A 14,850-nucleotide genomic window follows, 5' to 3' on the forward strand; every position below is an offset into this window, starting at 1 on the left:
AAAAAAAAACAGAAAAAATGAAGACAATGTAAGCTAAAAACTGCCATTGTTGTGAGGAAAGCTTATACACGTATAATAAAATAAATGTTACGACATTCAAATTTTGTTATGTATGTTAGTCGAAAACTCGAAGATTTCCTCATTCACAAGAGACAATATTCGTATATCGCGGCTTCACTGTATTGTAATTCCAGTGTAAAGCTTTGGAAATGGGATGAGGGCTTGAAAGAAGAAAATCAGCTGCGTCGAACAGAAGACAAAACAATGTTTGAAACAGGGAAAGATAAAATAAAAATAATGGAAATAACTGAAGTGTGCACGAGAATTCAGCAGCTTCTAAAAATATGTGGGCCTTTTGGTGATCTCGTCAGTTTTAATTATAAAGGCTACAATTGAATGAACACTTGACAATGATGGTTTATCGAAAACTCGATGACAATTTAATTGCAAACACAACTTAATTCCTACAAATACTTCAATATTTTTATTCAATCCTTTGTGAAAGAAAATTGAAGAAACCTTGATGGTAATTAAATTTCAAACACTGCTGAGTTTTTGCGACGACAAGTAACCGAAAGTATGATGAAAATTAATCCTAAAATATGGCTGAATTCCCTTGTAAACTGCTATTGTCTCTAATATTATTATTCTCCTTTGTGGCATGAATTGACCGAAAGCTCTACGACAATTAATTTTCAACCAATCCAAGCTTATCTAACTAGTAAGATGGTTCTACTCACTGAAACAAACCACAATGTTTGTAAGTTGATTCTAACAATTCTTAACATTTGAATTAAAAATGAATTGAAATCTTTGAGTTTTACGTCTCACGGTTATACCGGTTAGGCTAAAGGAGACGGTGATGAGAAATGGTGGAATGAAGAAAGTGGGAGGAAACGGGAGAACCCCGAGAAAACCCACGAGCACGGTGCTTGTCATCATTTGAATTAAATATTATTGGCTGGATTTAGTGTTATTTCCTCTGAAACTCTCCCTGTTGGTTTCTCAAATTCTATTATGCATAATTCTTAATGTTTAAATTAAATACTTTCGGCGAATTCCTTCTAAAACTTTCCGTACTGGTTTTTCAACCGAATCCCCGCTTGCCCTAGTGGCTAGCGCGCTTTCTTTGGTGTGCTTGGTCCTGGGTTCGATTCCCGATGAGGGTACAGCTATAATCAGTAAATCCACGTCTCCTTTAGGCGCCCAGGCATAATCGTGGGACGTTAAACTCAACCAAACCATACTGACTTCTCAACATCACTTGCGCAGCATTGTTAATGTTTGTATTAGACTCTACTATGAGCAATTCAAGCATGTTTTGTTCTGAAACTTTTCACAATGTTTCGTCAAAAAGCTGTCGCTTGGATTTCACTCTTTACGTTTGGATTACATACTGTTGGTTTCTTTTCAATGAACTGTGATATTGAATTTCTTCATGTAGGTTGTTTCTTTGAATAAATTACCTTTCAAACGTTGTAGCAGGAATACTTCTAAAAGTATTTATACATACAGACTGTACTGTAGATGTAGAATAGTACTGTGTATGAGTATTCATTTATACTTACTCCTTGAGATCCTGTACCGGCTGTTTCTCTATTTCTTCCTCCAGTTCCTTTGTTATATTCTCTGTACACATTTTCATGAGATCAAACATCTGTTTCAGCTTTCCTGAAGTGAAGGCTGGTGTCTGAGCACTGCGAAGGACTTTCCATTTTTCTCCAACGGTGAAGTCCAAGATCTCTCCTGATGGATGGTTCACATACACTGGGCGACGGCTATGGAAATGATCGAAGTATTTGACGGTGAACTCTCGGATAAAATCAGGATCCGTCACGAAGATCATCGGGAATCTACCTTCATAAAGACCCCATATTTTACCATATCTGAAACACAAAATAATTCATCCTTAATATTCCTAACCACTATAATTAAGGTGAGTATAACTAACTAACTCTATGGCCTATGGAACCCGGAGGTTCAATGTCGCGTTCACAAAAGCTCTCCACTGACTTCTATCCTTAGCCAATTGGATCCAGTTTCTACTTTGTATTCCTATCTCTGCGAGATCCATCTTAATATTGTCCTCCCATCTGCGCCTAGGTCTTCCTAATGGTCGTTTTCTGATTGATCTTCCAGTTAAGACTTTGAAACCGTTTCTACTTTCTTCCATTCTAGCTACATGACCTTCCCACCTAAGTCTCCTAGACTTGATGACCCTAACAATGTTGGTTAAACCATATAAATTATGTAGTTCCTCGTTATGAAGCTTCCGCCATTCCCCATTCCCGTTCCTCTTGGGTCCGAATATTCGTCTCAGGATCTTGTTCTCAAATACTTTCAGTCTATGTTCTTCCCTCAGAGTAAGCGACCATATTTCGCAACCGTACATAACAACAGGCATGATTATCGTTTTATATATATTAAGCTTCAAATTCCTTGACAGAATTCGTGACAACAAGAGATTTTGAACCGAATAGTAACACGAATTCCCTGCTTTTAGTCGACATTTAATTTCTTCGTGAATATGATTTTCCCCTGTTAATATTGATCCTAGATATTTGAAACTATCCACTTTATCAAAAGTATTATTTAATATTTTAACGCCTCCATAATTTGCCGTATTACGTTCCCGACGCACTAATGACAACAACGCATCTCCTTGTTTCAGGCCATTTTCGACGTGAAAGCTCGTGAACAAAAATTTTGCTACCCGGACTTTACTTTGGGATTCACTTAAACATATCTTAATCAATCTAATTAGCTTTCTCGGTATTCCAAGTTCTGTAAGAACGTTGTTTCTCTCCTAACCGAGTCGTACGCCTTTCTAAAATCAATAAATAGTTGATATACCGGGGTATTGTATTCCCACTTCTTTTTGAGTGTCTGTCGAATGGTAAATATTTAGTCGATAGTTGATCGATTTCGTCTAAATCCACACTGATAATCTCCAATAATTTCATCTGCGTATGGGGTCAATCTTGCTAATAAAATATTTGAAAGGATTTTTATAGGATGTTGACAGAAGAGAAATGCCTCGATAATTATTACAGTCAGTTTTGTCGCCTTTCTTGTGAATTGGAACAATGATTGATTCTTTCCACTCTTGTGGCAATTTTTCCTTGTTCCAGATAAGGAGAATGAGTTTGTGTATCTTGTTTCACAATTTTTCGCCTCCAGCTAAAATTAACTCAACCGGAATTTCGTCTACATCCGGAGAGGTGTGTCTCTTTAATTTCTTTATAGCGGTTTCTACTTCTATTCGGTTGGGTTCTGGAATATACGGTTCTGCGGTGTGTATCTCCTTTTCTCTACGCACATTAGTTTTTGGCTGCGTGTTCAGCAAATCTTCAAAGAAATCTTTCCATCTATTTAAGATGCTATCCGTATCAGTGAGAACTATTCCGTCAGCTTTCTTTAATATATAAGCGAGGTTGATAGCCTTTCTTAAATTCGTTGATTCCCTATACATGTCCCGAATGTTTTTATTTTTACTAATTATCTTTGAGTTCCTTAATTTTAGTTTTCAAAAAATCGCGTTTCTTTGTTCTAAAAGTATTGAAAGTTTCCCGCCTGATGTCTGCGAAATTTTGTGTAGTTATTTCATTCGGATTTTGTAGCCAACGTAATTTTGCCTGTTTTCTCTTTTCTCCTAGTTTTATGCATTCCTAGTCGAACCATGGTTTTTACCTACGTATGTCCGCGTGTCCCAATTTTTCTTTTGCTGAAATTTTAATTCTATCTCTAATTTCAATCCAAGTATCCTCAACACTATTGCATTCCTAATTTTCAAAAACCGAGAATCTATTCGAAACTTCAATCTGGTATTCCTCTCTTACCTGGCTCTCTTCTAATTTCTTTAAATTAAATCTCTCCGTTTTCGGACATTGAATATTTCCTTTATTCAAGGATGATCTCTCTCTGTGCGTGCAGCAAAATTGAGAACTAATTTCCTTGTTTATAAGTGAAGTCAACCGTATGGTAGGGTTGCCAGAGGTAGTGGTTTTACCTGAGATTTCTTTCATATGCAGTTTTTCAAGAAAATCAAAAGGAACCAAATCAAATTTAATGAAATCGGTCGTGTACGTACTTTAAGTTGCCGTGTGCCAAATATGTAAACTATTTAACATGAAATAAAACACTGAAATATGTAGATGGCTGCGAACTTAACTTTTCCATAGAATCAGCCAACTCCAGACGTTACATTTCAGCAGGACATATGTGACGATAGATATCTGGCTACATATGTGACGATAGATGTTCGAAACCTTCTTTGACCAATGACGGATAAATCAATGGACAGAAAGCAAGGTGGTCGAGGTATTTAATTTAGTTTTCTACCATTATCTGTCAACAGTACTGAGGTAGAGTTTCGCTCCAGAAATCACATGCGTTCTCTTGATAACCAAGTACGCGAATATTTAGTAAAAATATGTTGTGTTCACTATAGACGTAAATGTTGCTCTGGCCATTTTCAATATTCGAGTAACAGAGCAAACATTATAAAGTTGGAGAAAATATGAGAAATAATTTATGAAAAATAACATTTCCAACTTCATAGTTCATTCATTTCAGTGGTAGGTCATTATGTTAGAATTTAACATTACATCTGTTGTAACTTGAGAGTACATAATCAATGTTACTAAAATTGCTGATTAATAGTGGGTCATGAATATTTAAGATTCTACTTCTCTTGCAAGATACCTGATTATTGACCAAAACTCAGGAAAAGCCATGTAGACTAAAGTTAAAAAAGATGAAGGATAATAACTTAGTGGCTTAATTTTCAGAGAACAACACAGACTGAAAGTATTTGAAAATAAAATCCTGAGATGAATATTCAGACTCAAGAGGAACGGTAATGAGTAGTGGCGGAAACTTCTTAAGAAGGAACTTCTTAATTTACTGTATGCCATTATTGGGGTCATTAAGGGTCTTCACCACAGTGAAATTAAACTACCGATAATTTTAGAGTTTTTTTTCTATAATATCTTCAAAACAAATAAAAATATTCGAAAAGCAGAAACGTAGTGAACTTGATAATATGATTTTGCATGTGATACCGTTATCACAACTCATCTATCTGCTTTCGATTTGCAACTGTAGATAGATTTAGCACTTTTTGCGGGTTCTGTGAATAGCGGCATACCAAAAGCAGATAGGTGAATTGTCGTAAAGCATCGCTCATATTTCATCTTAGACTGTTTGGATTCCACCATAAATGCACAAAATGTATATTCAGTTCTTCTCTTTCATGAGCTCATTAAAATGTGTGATCGAATAAAACAGCTTGAAGGAGTAAAAATGAAATGTAAAATATGAAGTTTAGCAGCGTTGCCAATGTGTGTATAATTACACAAAATGTGTGCAATTTTGTCATGTGTGTGCATTTTGTGTGTAATGCCAATCTGTGTGCATTTTGTGTGTATTTTGGCACAATTCAAAATTTTGATCATTGATGATTTTGGCGAAGTCCTTTCATTCAAATATTCATTTTTTCTATTTTTTCCCCCTGAAAACTACGAGCGCCAACGCCTGGCTCCAGGGCAGGGTGGCAATAAAACCGATCTTGCTCCCTTTGTCATTTCTTCTTTTTCAGAAGCGGGTGTCATGCCCGTTAGCCCACATCTCTGAGGTTCAAGGAAAGCAATGTGAACAAATGTTGGCCAAAACATGAGAGGAAGGAGGGTAAGAAGTCTATTCAAGAGGATATAAAATAGAGTTCTTAGGCAGTTATAAAATAGAGGATTTGTCCATACAACAAAATCGTGAAGCCATACGTCACAGCTTGGCTACACCTACTCTGCCCACTCCGCGCCACTAAGATCGCAATGTATTGAGCCAACAATCATGGCGGGAACGAGAGTAGCCAATCAGACGTGCCGGCTCAGACGATGCTTGATTGTTTTTCGGCTTAATTGAGTTGATATGTTGAAGATACGTATGGGCAGATCCTCTATTTTATAAGATCCTTGAGTCTATTTGTCTTCTCATCACTTGTCAAGTAAACGCAATTTTGCAAACAGATGAACAACAGAGAGAACGAGAGGGATGGGAGGTCTTTTATTGAACGGAGGACAAAAATGGAATAAAAGAGAGAGAAGTTAGATCAAAGATTCAACACACTTTCTGTGAGAAAGGGCGGGAAGAAGATGACGGTTTTACTATAATAATAATAATAATAATAAATTAAACGATAAATCTTTGAACAATGGCTGGTCGATGTACGTACAGGTGTGTACATAATCAAACATAGTATACATAGATAGGTAGTTATGTATTGTGCAATTTTGTGTGCACTGTCTTCCAATTTGTGTGTAAAATTGTGCAATTTGGACGGAAGGTGTGTGTAATTTCCTTTGTCGTGTCTGGCAACACTGGATACTGGTCATCCTAATTTAGATTTTACTTTGTGTTCACTGGCGGATGCTGTGATCTTACCATTCTCTGGGATGATTTTCTGGCTCATTTCTTCCAGTAGCTATAAAATGACTTTAGAAGTCAATTTGGAACTGTTATTATGTACAATGATGCTAATACATGTAAGAGTCCCTTGTGTATATTGTGTAATTCGAACAAAATTCACACCACAAAATTTGTGCCAGTAGAGGCATAGCTGATATAATGGCGCGCTAGCCATTATAGAGAACAGGATGATCTTAGTGTCCGTTGAAGGCATGCTATTCGTCCAACGAATGGCTAGTGCAGTTAAGTGACTCTACATGTGGTCATATCGTAGAAGACATTAAACTTTCCTGTACAGTAACGACACCAGAGGGGGCGAGCGCCCCCAGAGGCAAACCGTGTCCCCCAAAACATCTCTGCCCCTCTGCTTGCCCACTAAAAAAGTAAGTCACATAAGAATACCATTTTTAACGAACTTGTTGTTTGTTGTTTGTTTAACAAATTGTTTTAGCATATCCATAAATGATAACAGACTTTACAATGAATATGATATTAAAGTGTGTCACTTATGACCTCGTCGAAGTCAAGAAGCCAGCATATGAAAACTAGGGTAAATTTATCGGTGTAGCCAGCAGGTTTATCCAGTAGGGGCCCGTCGTTAGTAACGGAAGGCCAGCTACAATGTACAACAACAACAAAAAAAAGTGTTACAGCTAGTGATTTTGAGGCCTGGAAAAACGGAAAATCCAGAAAACTAAAAACACTCCTTTTTGTAGCTTTTTTCTTTTTCTCTATAAATATTATGTACCAGGTAGTTTATATTATGCTTAATCAAGAACTACTGCCCTGGACCAAACGTTATACCTTGTGCATAACTATTTCAATTTAAGCCATTGTACACAGAACCTATCTTCATGATACTGATTTTCTTCGAAATTTCACTTAATTTCTTTACGACTTCCTGACGAAAAGTTTTATTTATTATTCGTGACTATCAATGAGACTTACGGAAGTGTCACTCATCGATTTGAATGAATCTTTGCACATTTGCAGAACATAGAAAATTAATCGACAAGTATTTTTTTTTTTGTTTCGGTAATGGCGAAGATTTAAGGGTGGAAATCACCCTTTGAAAGTTAGGGATGGTCTCTAAGCATAGACCGAAAACAATAATTTAATTTAGAAGAAAACATACTGCCAGGGGAAGGGGTTAGGACAGCTGATTCAGAATCTGACGTCAAAATTACAAAAATCAAAATGGCGGATGCAATATATCGATTACAGTTACAAAATGTCTTCTGGTTTGAAATTCTCTGCGGTTAGCCAAGAACAATTATAGTTAACATTGATTATTGCAATCTGAAACCTCTTTCTTTGCTTATTTTAATGGAATTCTTGATTAAAGTGACACAAGACCTATTGGAATCAGTAATGCAGGGAACTTGACATTCAGTTGTCTCTGATGACGAGTCACGGTGCTTGAACTTTTGAGATTAATGAAGTCAATCAGCTGAAACCTATTGTAAGTACATTCCTTCTAAACAAGAGATAAGAACTTCAAAATAAAGCTTCTTTCACATAGTTATTGAAAACAGTGACGAAAGGAAGGTAAATTATCGTACCTTATATTCAACCATTAAATATTACTGTGTACGTTAAAATTGTGATTAATTAAAAATTGTTATTGTTTACATTTAATTTTTGTTTCATAGTATCCCAACTAGTTTTCTATTATACAAATATTAATGCTCCAATCTAAATATAGTTAGGCCTGTTACCGGTAATATGCTTCATGTGGGTTGGGGATGAAACTTATTGAACATTGCACTGTCCTAAAGATAAACGGTAACAACTGTCTGTAGTATATATACAGTATGCTTCTGATGCTTAGTTAATAAATTAGGCCTATATTGTGGTCGACATAGAATAAATACTTGTCGATTTTATATAAGTAACTAGCTTTTGGTTAGCTGGGGGCTCCGCCCCCCAGCCCCCGAGTCTGCTTGGCCTACGGCCTCGCATTTCTCATCTATCGACCTTTGCATCAACAGTGAATTTCGAGAACTTGCTTCTCATATTTCCTGAATCTGCCCATCCGGAGGCTTCGCCCCCACACACTGTCTTTGCTCGGCCTATGGCCACGCATCTCTTGGGCCCACAATTCTATCGTTTCTTTTCCTATTTCAAGTATCTAAAAGATAAGATTTTGTATCCCAACAAAACGCCCATTTAAATAGCATGGAAATTCTTATCTCCCTATAAACGCCTAACAAATTAAAAATATTCACTTTTGGCAATTTTTCTGTCGGTTAGTCCTGGAAGGGTACAATCTTGCCAAATTTCATCATTCTAATCCTGCCGGAAGTGCCTAAACATATTGGGGTGTAGATAACGTCCCATATAAATAACATGGCAAAGATTTTTCAGTTCCCCATAAAACCACTCTACGGTTGAAAATTTTTATTTCTGATGATTCACTTAGGTAACACTAACGAAAACATACAAGTATACCGAATTTGAAATTTTTATTACAATTCTAAGTGCCTAAAACATGAGATTATAGGTCCAGAAAAAGGCCCACTTAAATAACATGAGTGAATTCTTCATCCCTCTTTAGACCCCCTAAAAATTAAAAATATTTACTTTTGGTAATTTTACTGTGGGTTTGTCCCGAAAAGCTAAAATCATGGCAAATTTAATCATTGTAACCCTACAAGAAGTGCTCAATAATTCGGGAGCGTAAGAAGTGTTCCATATAAATAACATGGGAAAGATTTTTCAGTTCCCTATAAAACCACTCTAAAGTTGGACGTTTTTATTTTTACTGATTTACTTAGTGCTAATAAAAATGCGCAAGCATACCGAATTTCAAGTTTTTATTCCAAGTACCTAGAACATGAGATTATATGTCCCAAAAAAAAAAGCCCATTTAAATAACATAGGGAAATTCTTCATCCCCTATTTAGACCCCCTAAAAATTAAAAATATTCACTTTTGGTAATTTTACTGTGGGTTTGTGCCGAAAAGGTAAAATCATGCCAAATTTAATCATTGTAGCCCTACAGGAAGTGCTCAATAATTTGGGAGCGTAAAAGGTGTTCCATATAAATAACATGGGTAAGACTTTTCAGTTCCCTATAAAACCACTCTAAAGTTGGATTTTTTTTTTATTTTTACTGATTTACTTAGGTAGTGCTAATGAAAATGCACAAGCATACCGAATTTCAAGTTTTTATTCCAATTCTAAGTACCTAGAACATGAGATTATATGTCCAAAAAATTGTCTATTTAAATAACATAGGGAAATTCTTCAATTCCTCTTTAGACCCCCTAAAAATTAAAAATATTCACTTTTGGCAATTTTACTGTGGCTTAGTTCCGGAAAGCCACAATCATGCTAAATTTAATCATTGTAGCCCTACAGGAAGTGCTCAATATTTTATGTCAGCTCATGTAGTTTTATATAAGTTAACAGCCTTATTTATATTTAATGCTGCTCTTGTCTTAGTAATAAACAGGAAATCATGTTTGTGTTCAGCATAATGAATATGCATTTTCAAATAAAGGCAAGAAGGGAACGTGACGGAGCGGTGATTATTAACTATTAGGAATTACCATTACTCACAGGCTGAGATTTTTTTAAAATCATAAATAGATAGATCAAAAGATTCTGCATTAAATAAACTATTAGAGAAAGAAAGAAAATAGCGTCTAAACTTGCAACCGAATACATTTTTGTATTCCTAAATAGTGCTCATAATTTAATCCTGTACACAAAATAGAAAATGCAATTTACTCAAATGAAAAACACACATGGGATGCATAGAACGAAAGCTTCTGGGGAAGAAAGCCCTGAAGTTAGTTTTTAACTACAATTTACTCCTCCCAAGCACTGAAGTGCTATCATCTTCCTTACATAATTATTATTGATTATAAGGAATAATGTCTTTTGACTATAATGATACTATTAATAATAAAGTAAACACACATATAAAACATATGCAATATTGTAATCCGAAGTTTAATATTTTTGACACTAAACTGATGAAAAGACGTTTAGGAGAGAAATTCGCGTTATTTTTATTTGTTATTTGCAATTCCATCTTTAGACAAGATACAGTGCAGAAGTTTAATGAAGGAGCAGGGGATAGGGTCTGGGCTTCACATGAGATTCGCCTGTTGTGTTTATTAAACTTAGAGCAAATCGGGAAAGTTTATAATAGCATTTGAAAGAGCTTTTTTTTTTTAAAAAAAATAGTAAACGACATCAAGAGTTTAAAAACATTAAAACTGAAGTTACTCATCCATCTTCTTACTTTCATTTAGCTGATTGGCTGCACAAAAATTTCCGAATTGATTGGTATATTATTGCAGTAACATTATCTGACGTCTTTTTCCTTCGAGCTCTTTTCTTTACCATTTATACTAATACTAGGAATGCAATGGATATACTCGATTGCAATGAAATGAGCTGAGCGAGCTTAAGCTACGTAATCCGTTTATTGTGACTTTTTAAAACATAGTTGCTTTTACGTCGATAAGGGACCATTTTATCTGCATGAAAACTTTTTCCCCATGTTAAGTCTATGGAAGCGTTTTTCGGTGATTATTCCTCGATGGTACATCGGATTTTTGATTTCGACCTATGTTGTCACTCAGCACGACATACTCTATCAGCGTGCTAAGTTTGGTTGAGATCGGCCAAACGGTCTAGGAGGAAGCGTTTTTCGGTTATTATTCCTCGATGATACATCGGATTTTTGATTTCGACCTATGTTGTCACTCAGCACGACATACTCTATCAGCGTGCTAAGTTTGGTTGAGATCGGCCAAACGGTCTAGGAGGAGTTCGCGGACAACCAAATGGCTAACCCGAGTATAAGAGCTTCGCTCGCTTCGCTCGCTCAGCTCAATATACGCGAAGTCAAACAGAAGGACTTACAGGAGGCACTATGGCTCAATGGCAGAGCGTTCACCTTTGGTGCTAGGGATCTCTGATTTGAACCCAGGCCAAGTGACTTTTGTGGGTGGACAACATCATGATCGTGGATTTTGTTGAGATCCTCCAGCATTCTCATTCCAAAAATATTTAATTCTCATTCACCTTAAAATCATCCGTATGCTTTATTCTAAAGGACATAACCATGAAACTTGAAAATAGGATTTCGGTATCCAAGCTCCCATATACAGGGTGTTTGAAAAAGAACTCTCTAGTTTATGAATTAAGTATAAATTAATAATAAATTTAATTGGGAAATGAATGAAAACTTACATCAATGAGTACATATCATGAAAGAGAATTTCTTCAAGTTTTGTTTAATGTTTATAGACTTCAACGTGGGATCCATTTGTGGGCCTGCACATGTCGAGACGATATTCCACTTCTCGCCACGTATGAACCAACCAAGACTTTAGCCAATGACGGACAGTTTTTGCTGTAGGTGGTTCACCACCATACTGATGTCTAAAATTACGTTGCACTGTTATAACTGACTCAGTTTTCACTAGCCAAGTAACACACTGCGCTTTCTGTTGCGAAGTACACATTGTTGCTGAGTTGCTCTGCACTGCACGCCTGCCTGGACTGAACTGAGGAAACAGAGGAAAAAAACAGCACTGATGCCGTCTCAAGGTCAAGCAGAACTGCCAACTGCAGCGGAGCCAAACTTGGAGAGTTGATGAATCAAACACCACAAACTAGAATAGTGTATGTCACTTTCTACAGACTCTAGAACACATTAAAACTAGGGAGTTCTTTTTCAAACACACTGTATATATATATATATATATATATATATATATATATATATATATATATATATATATATATATATATTGATTGATAGATAGACGTAGATATAGATACATAGATATATTATATATACTCTGTGCAGACATCCAATAAACTCGTAACATACAGAGGGCTATCCCATCGATTTGCGAGATCAGGGACGAAACTAAATTGCGGAATTAATAATGTACGTGATAATTTCATGTACACTCATGTTCAAAATGATTGTCGCATGTCTATAACTATCTTCTTGTAAGAATATAATTTGATAAGGATTTTGCAGGGTACTTTTAACGCTGATACTATGTGTATAATCGGAAAATGTATGTTTGTGGGAAATTTCATAGGAAAAGAATTATAAATACGAAAATCAGAATGAGTAAAACAAAATGTTGCTAAATGGACAAGAAAGTTTTATTTTCGTTTTATTGTTGTTATTTACTGCTCTTCTAACATGAAATTTGCCACATACATGTCTTTGCCGATTATACGCATACTAACATTATAAGAAATACCGGGCGAATTCATTATCAAATTATATTCCTACAACATATTTATAGACATGCGACAATAATTTTGGACATGAGTGTACATTATGAATAAATTATTTTGCACCAACTCTTACTGCCCAATATCAATGCTGGTGATATTCCACCACAGGCCCACAACCAGAGGGGGGCCTGGCCCCCCTAAACTTTTCGTGGCCTCTCCAGGCCTCAATACAAACAACGCAATTTAGATATTTGTAAGAGAATTTTTAATGGCTTGGCCCCCCTTAACATATTCATGCCCTCCAAACCTCTGTGGCTGGTCTCGGGCCTGTTCCACCATGAGTGTACTTCGCAATATTAACAACATATACTCGCGAAAATGTCCTTTATGGATCATCATTTGTACATTTTGAGTCTCAAGAATTAATTAGAAATGGTTACTTTGTTTCTGAAGGAACTAACTCTTTCCTCCTATAATAAGTAGCCCCTTAAACGTGGGGTCTGGGGCAAGCGTCCCATTATCCCATTTACATAGGGTTGTCAACTCTGATAAAAAAAAGACACTCCCTCAAAAATCCCTATGATATACTTCTAAGTGTGAAGTATCTGTATTCGGACCCATCCATGGGAAGGAAATGTACTATCGTGAACAAAAGTGTATTAGCACCTGTATTTTGCATATCCTTAGTGCATTCACTAATAAGCTTAATAGATACATTGTGCTATAAATGAGAAACTGAAATCGGCATTAATCATTTTATTGAGTTTACCAGTAACTGCCACTTCTTTAAAATTATCGAAACAGATGAACAAAAGTATGTGAATCTTTACGTTACAATTTTGGATTTGGAAAAAGAAATTTATTCTTTAAACTTATACTTCAACTACAGGAAATTGCTTTAAGAAGACCTTTTTTACTCTTAATAAATGTATAAAATACCTGAGAAGTAAATTTCAAATTTTCTCTGATACAGTTCCTGTTGTTTCTTTAAAATTATCTAAACAGATGAACCAAATATATTAATCGTTGATAGATGGTGAAAGGTGACAGTTTTGGATTTATAGAATGAAAGTTACTTTTTAAATCTAGACTTCGAACTAGATACGAATTTAAAAAAAAACGGTCATAAAGGGACTAGTAAGATGTTTGTACCGGTCACCGGCTTTAATCAAAATAACAGCAATATTTCCGGCCAGGGCGGTGAACAACCGGCCAGTTGGCAACCCTACACAGTGCGGCCTTGAGTATACAGACACTTTTTTTTGGTAAGAAACGAGGTAAATTAACAGTAAAAATCAAATATTAAAAAGTGTAACAACCTGTGAAAATACTCAATGTCAAGTTGATGTATTATCTGTTGATGTAGATTTGGGACACTACCGAAACAGAGGATAGGTGGCACCACTGGTATTCCCAAAGACTCCAAATATCCATAATGCCAGGTCACGTATTTGTAGAGGGCTACCAGAATCACTAGCACTACAGCTAACAAAATGAGCACAAAATTAGGGATCTCCATCACTTCAGAGCATCACAGATCAAAGTTACTACAGACAAGGACACAAAAAACAAATTTCATAATCATGTAAGCAGTCATGTTTTATCAGAGACAGGATAAGGCGTTACGCAACCATTTTTTATCACTTCTATGAGCAAACAGATCGCTGTCCAACGCAGTGTTTATTTTGTCTCGGACAACAGAGTGAAACAGAATAGATGCTTGCAACCTACGAGTGTGTTTTTATTCAATTGGCAAGGAAACAGTAAATTATGTCTACTTCTGAAATAACATCCTACGTCACACATGATGACTATTTATTACCATGGTGACAAAACAGTGAATGTCCCTCGTCTCTCTTTAAAAGAGGGGGCCGCGGTGGCTCAGTGGTAGAGCGTTCACCTCTGGTGCTTGGGGTCTCGGGTTCGATCCCAGCCCCCGCCAAGTGAACTTTGTGGTGGACAAACACCGTGTGCGTGGGTTTTCTCGGGGTTCTCCCGTTTCCTCCCACTTTCTTCATTCCACCATTTCATTCATTACTCATCATCACCGTCTCCTTTAGCCTAACCGGCATAACCGTGGGACGTAAAACTCAAAGATTTCATTTCATTTCATTTCTCTTTAAAAGACAGACAGTGGATTCAGACTTTCTTTCAGAACATTT

The 14,850-nt window shown here is 36.2% G+C and overlaps 1 protein-coding gene across 1 annotated transcript in view; it reads right to left on the minus strand.

The window, feature by feature from the left end:
- The window catches only part of LOC145676832 (cytochrome P450 3A56-like), a 29,454-nt gene extending 15,154 nt beyond the window's left edge, over positions 1–14,300 (minus strand). The window contains exons 1-2 of the mRNA XM_081747619.1: positions 14,008–14,300; positions 1,569–1,886 (exon numbers count right to left, since the gene is read on the minus strand). Of these exons, the coding sequence (XP_081603745.1) occupies positions 1,569–1,886; positions 14,008–14,207 (518 nt within the window). The 5' untranslated portion in view covers positions 14,208–14,300. The remainder of the gene's footprint in view (positions 1–1,568; positions 1,887–14,007) is intronic.
- Positions 14,301–14,850: the final 550 nt, after the last annotated feature.

The sequence above is a fragment of the Thermobia domestica genome, unplaced genomic scaffold (assembly GCF_964235325.1).
Source record: "Thermobia domestica unplaced genomic scaffold, izTheDome1.hap1.1 HAP1_SCAFFOLD_408, whole genome shotgun sequence".
NCBI lineage: Eukaryota > Metazoa > Arthropoda > Insecta > Zygentoma > Lepismatidae > Thermobia > Thermobia domestica.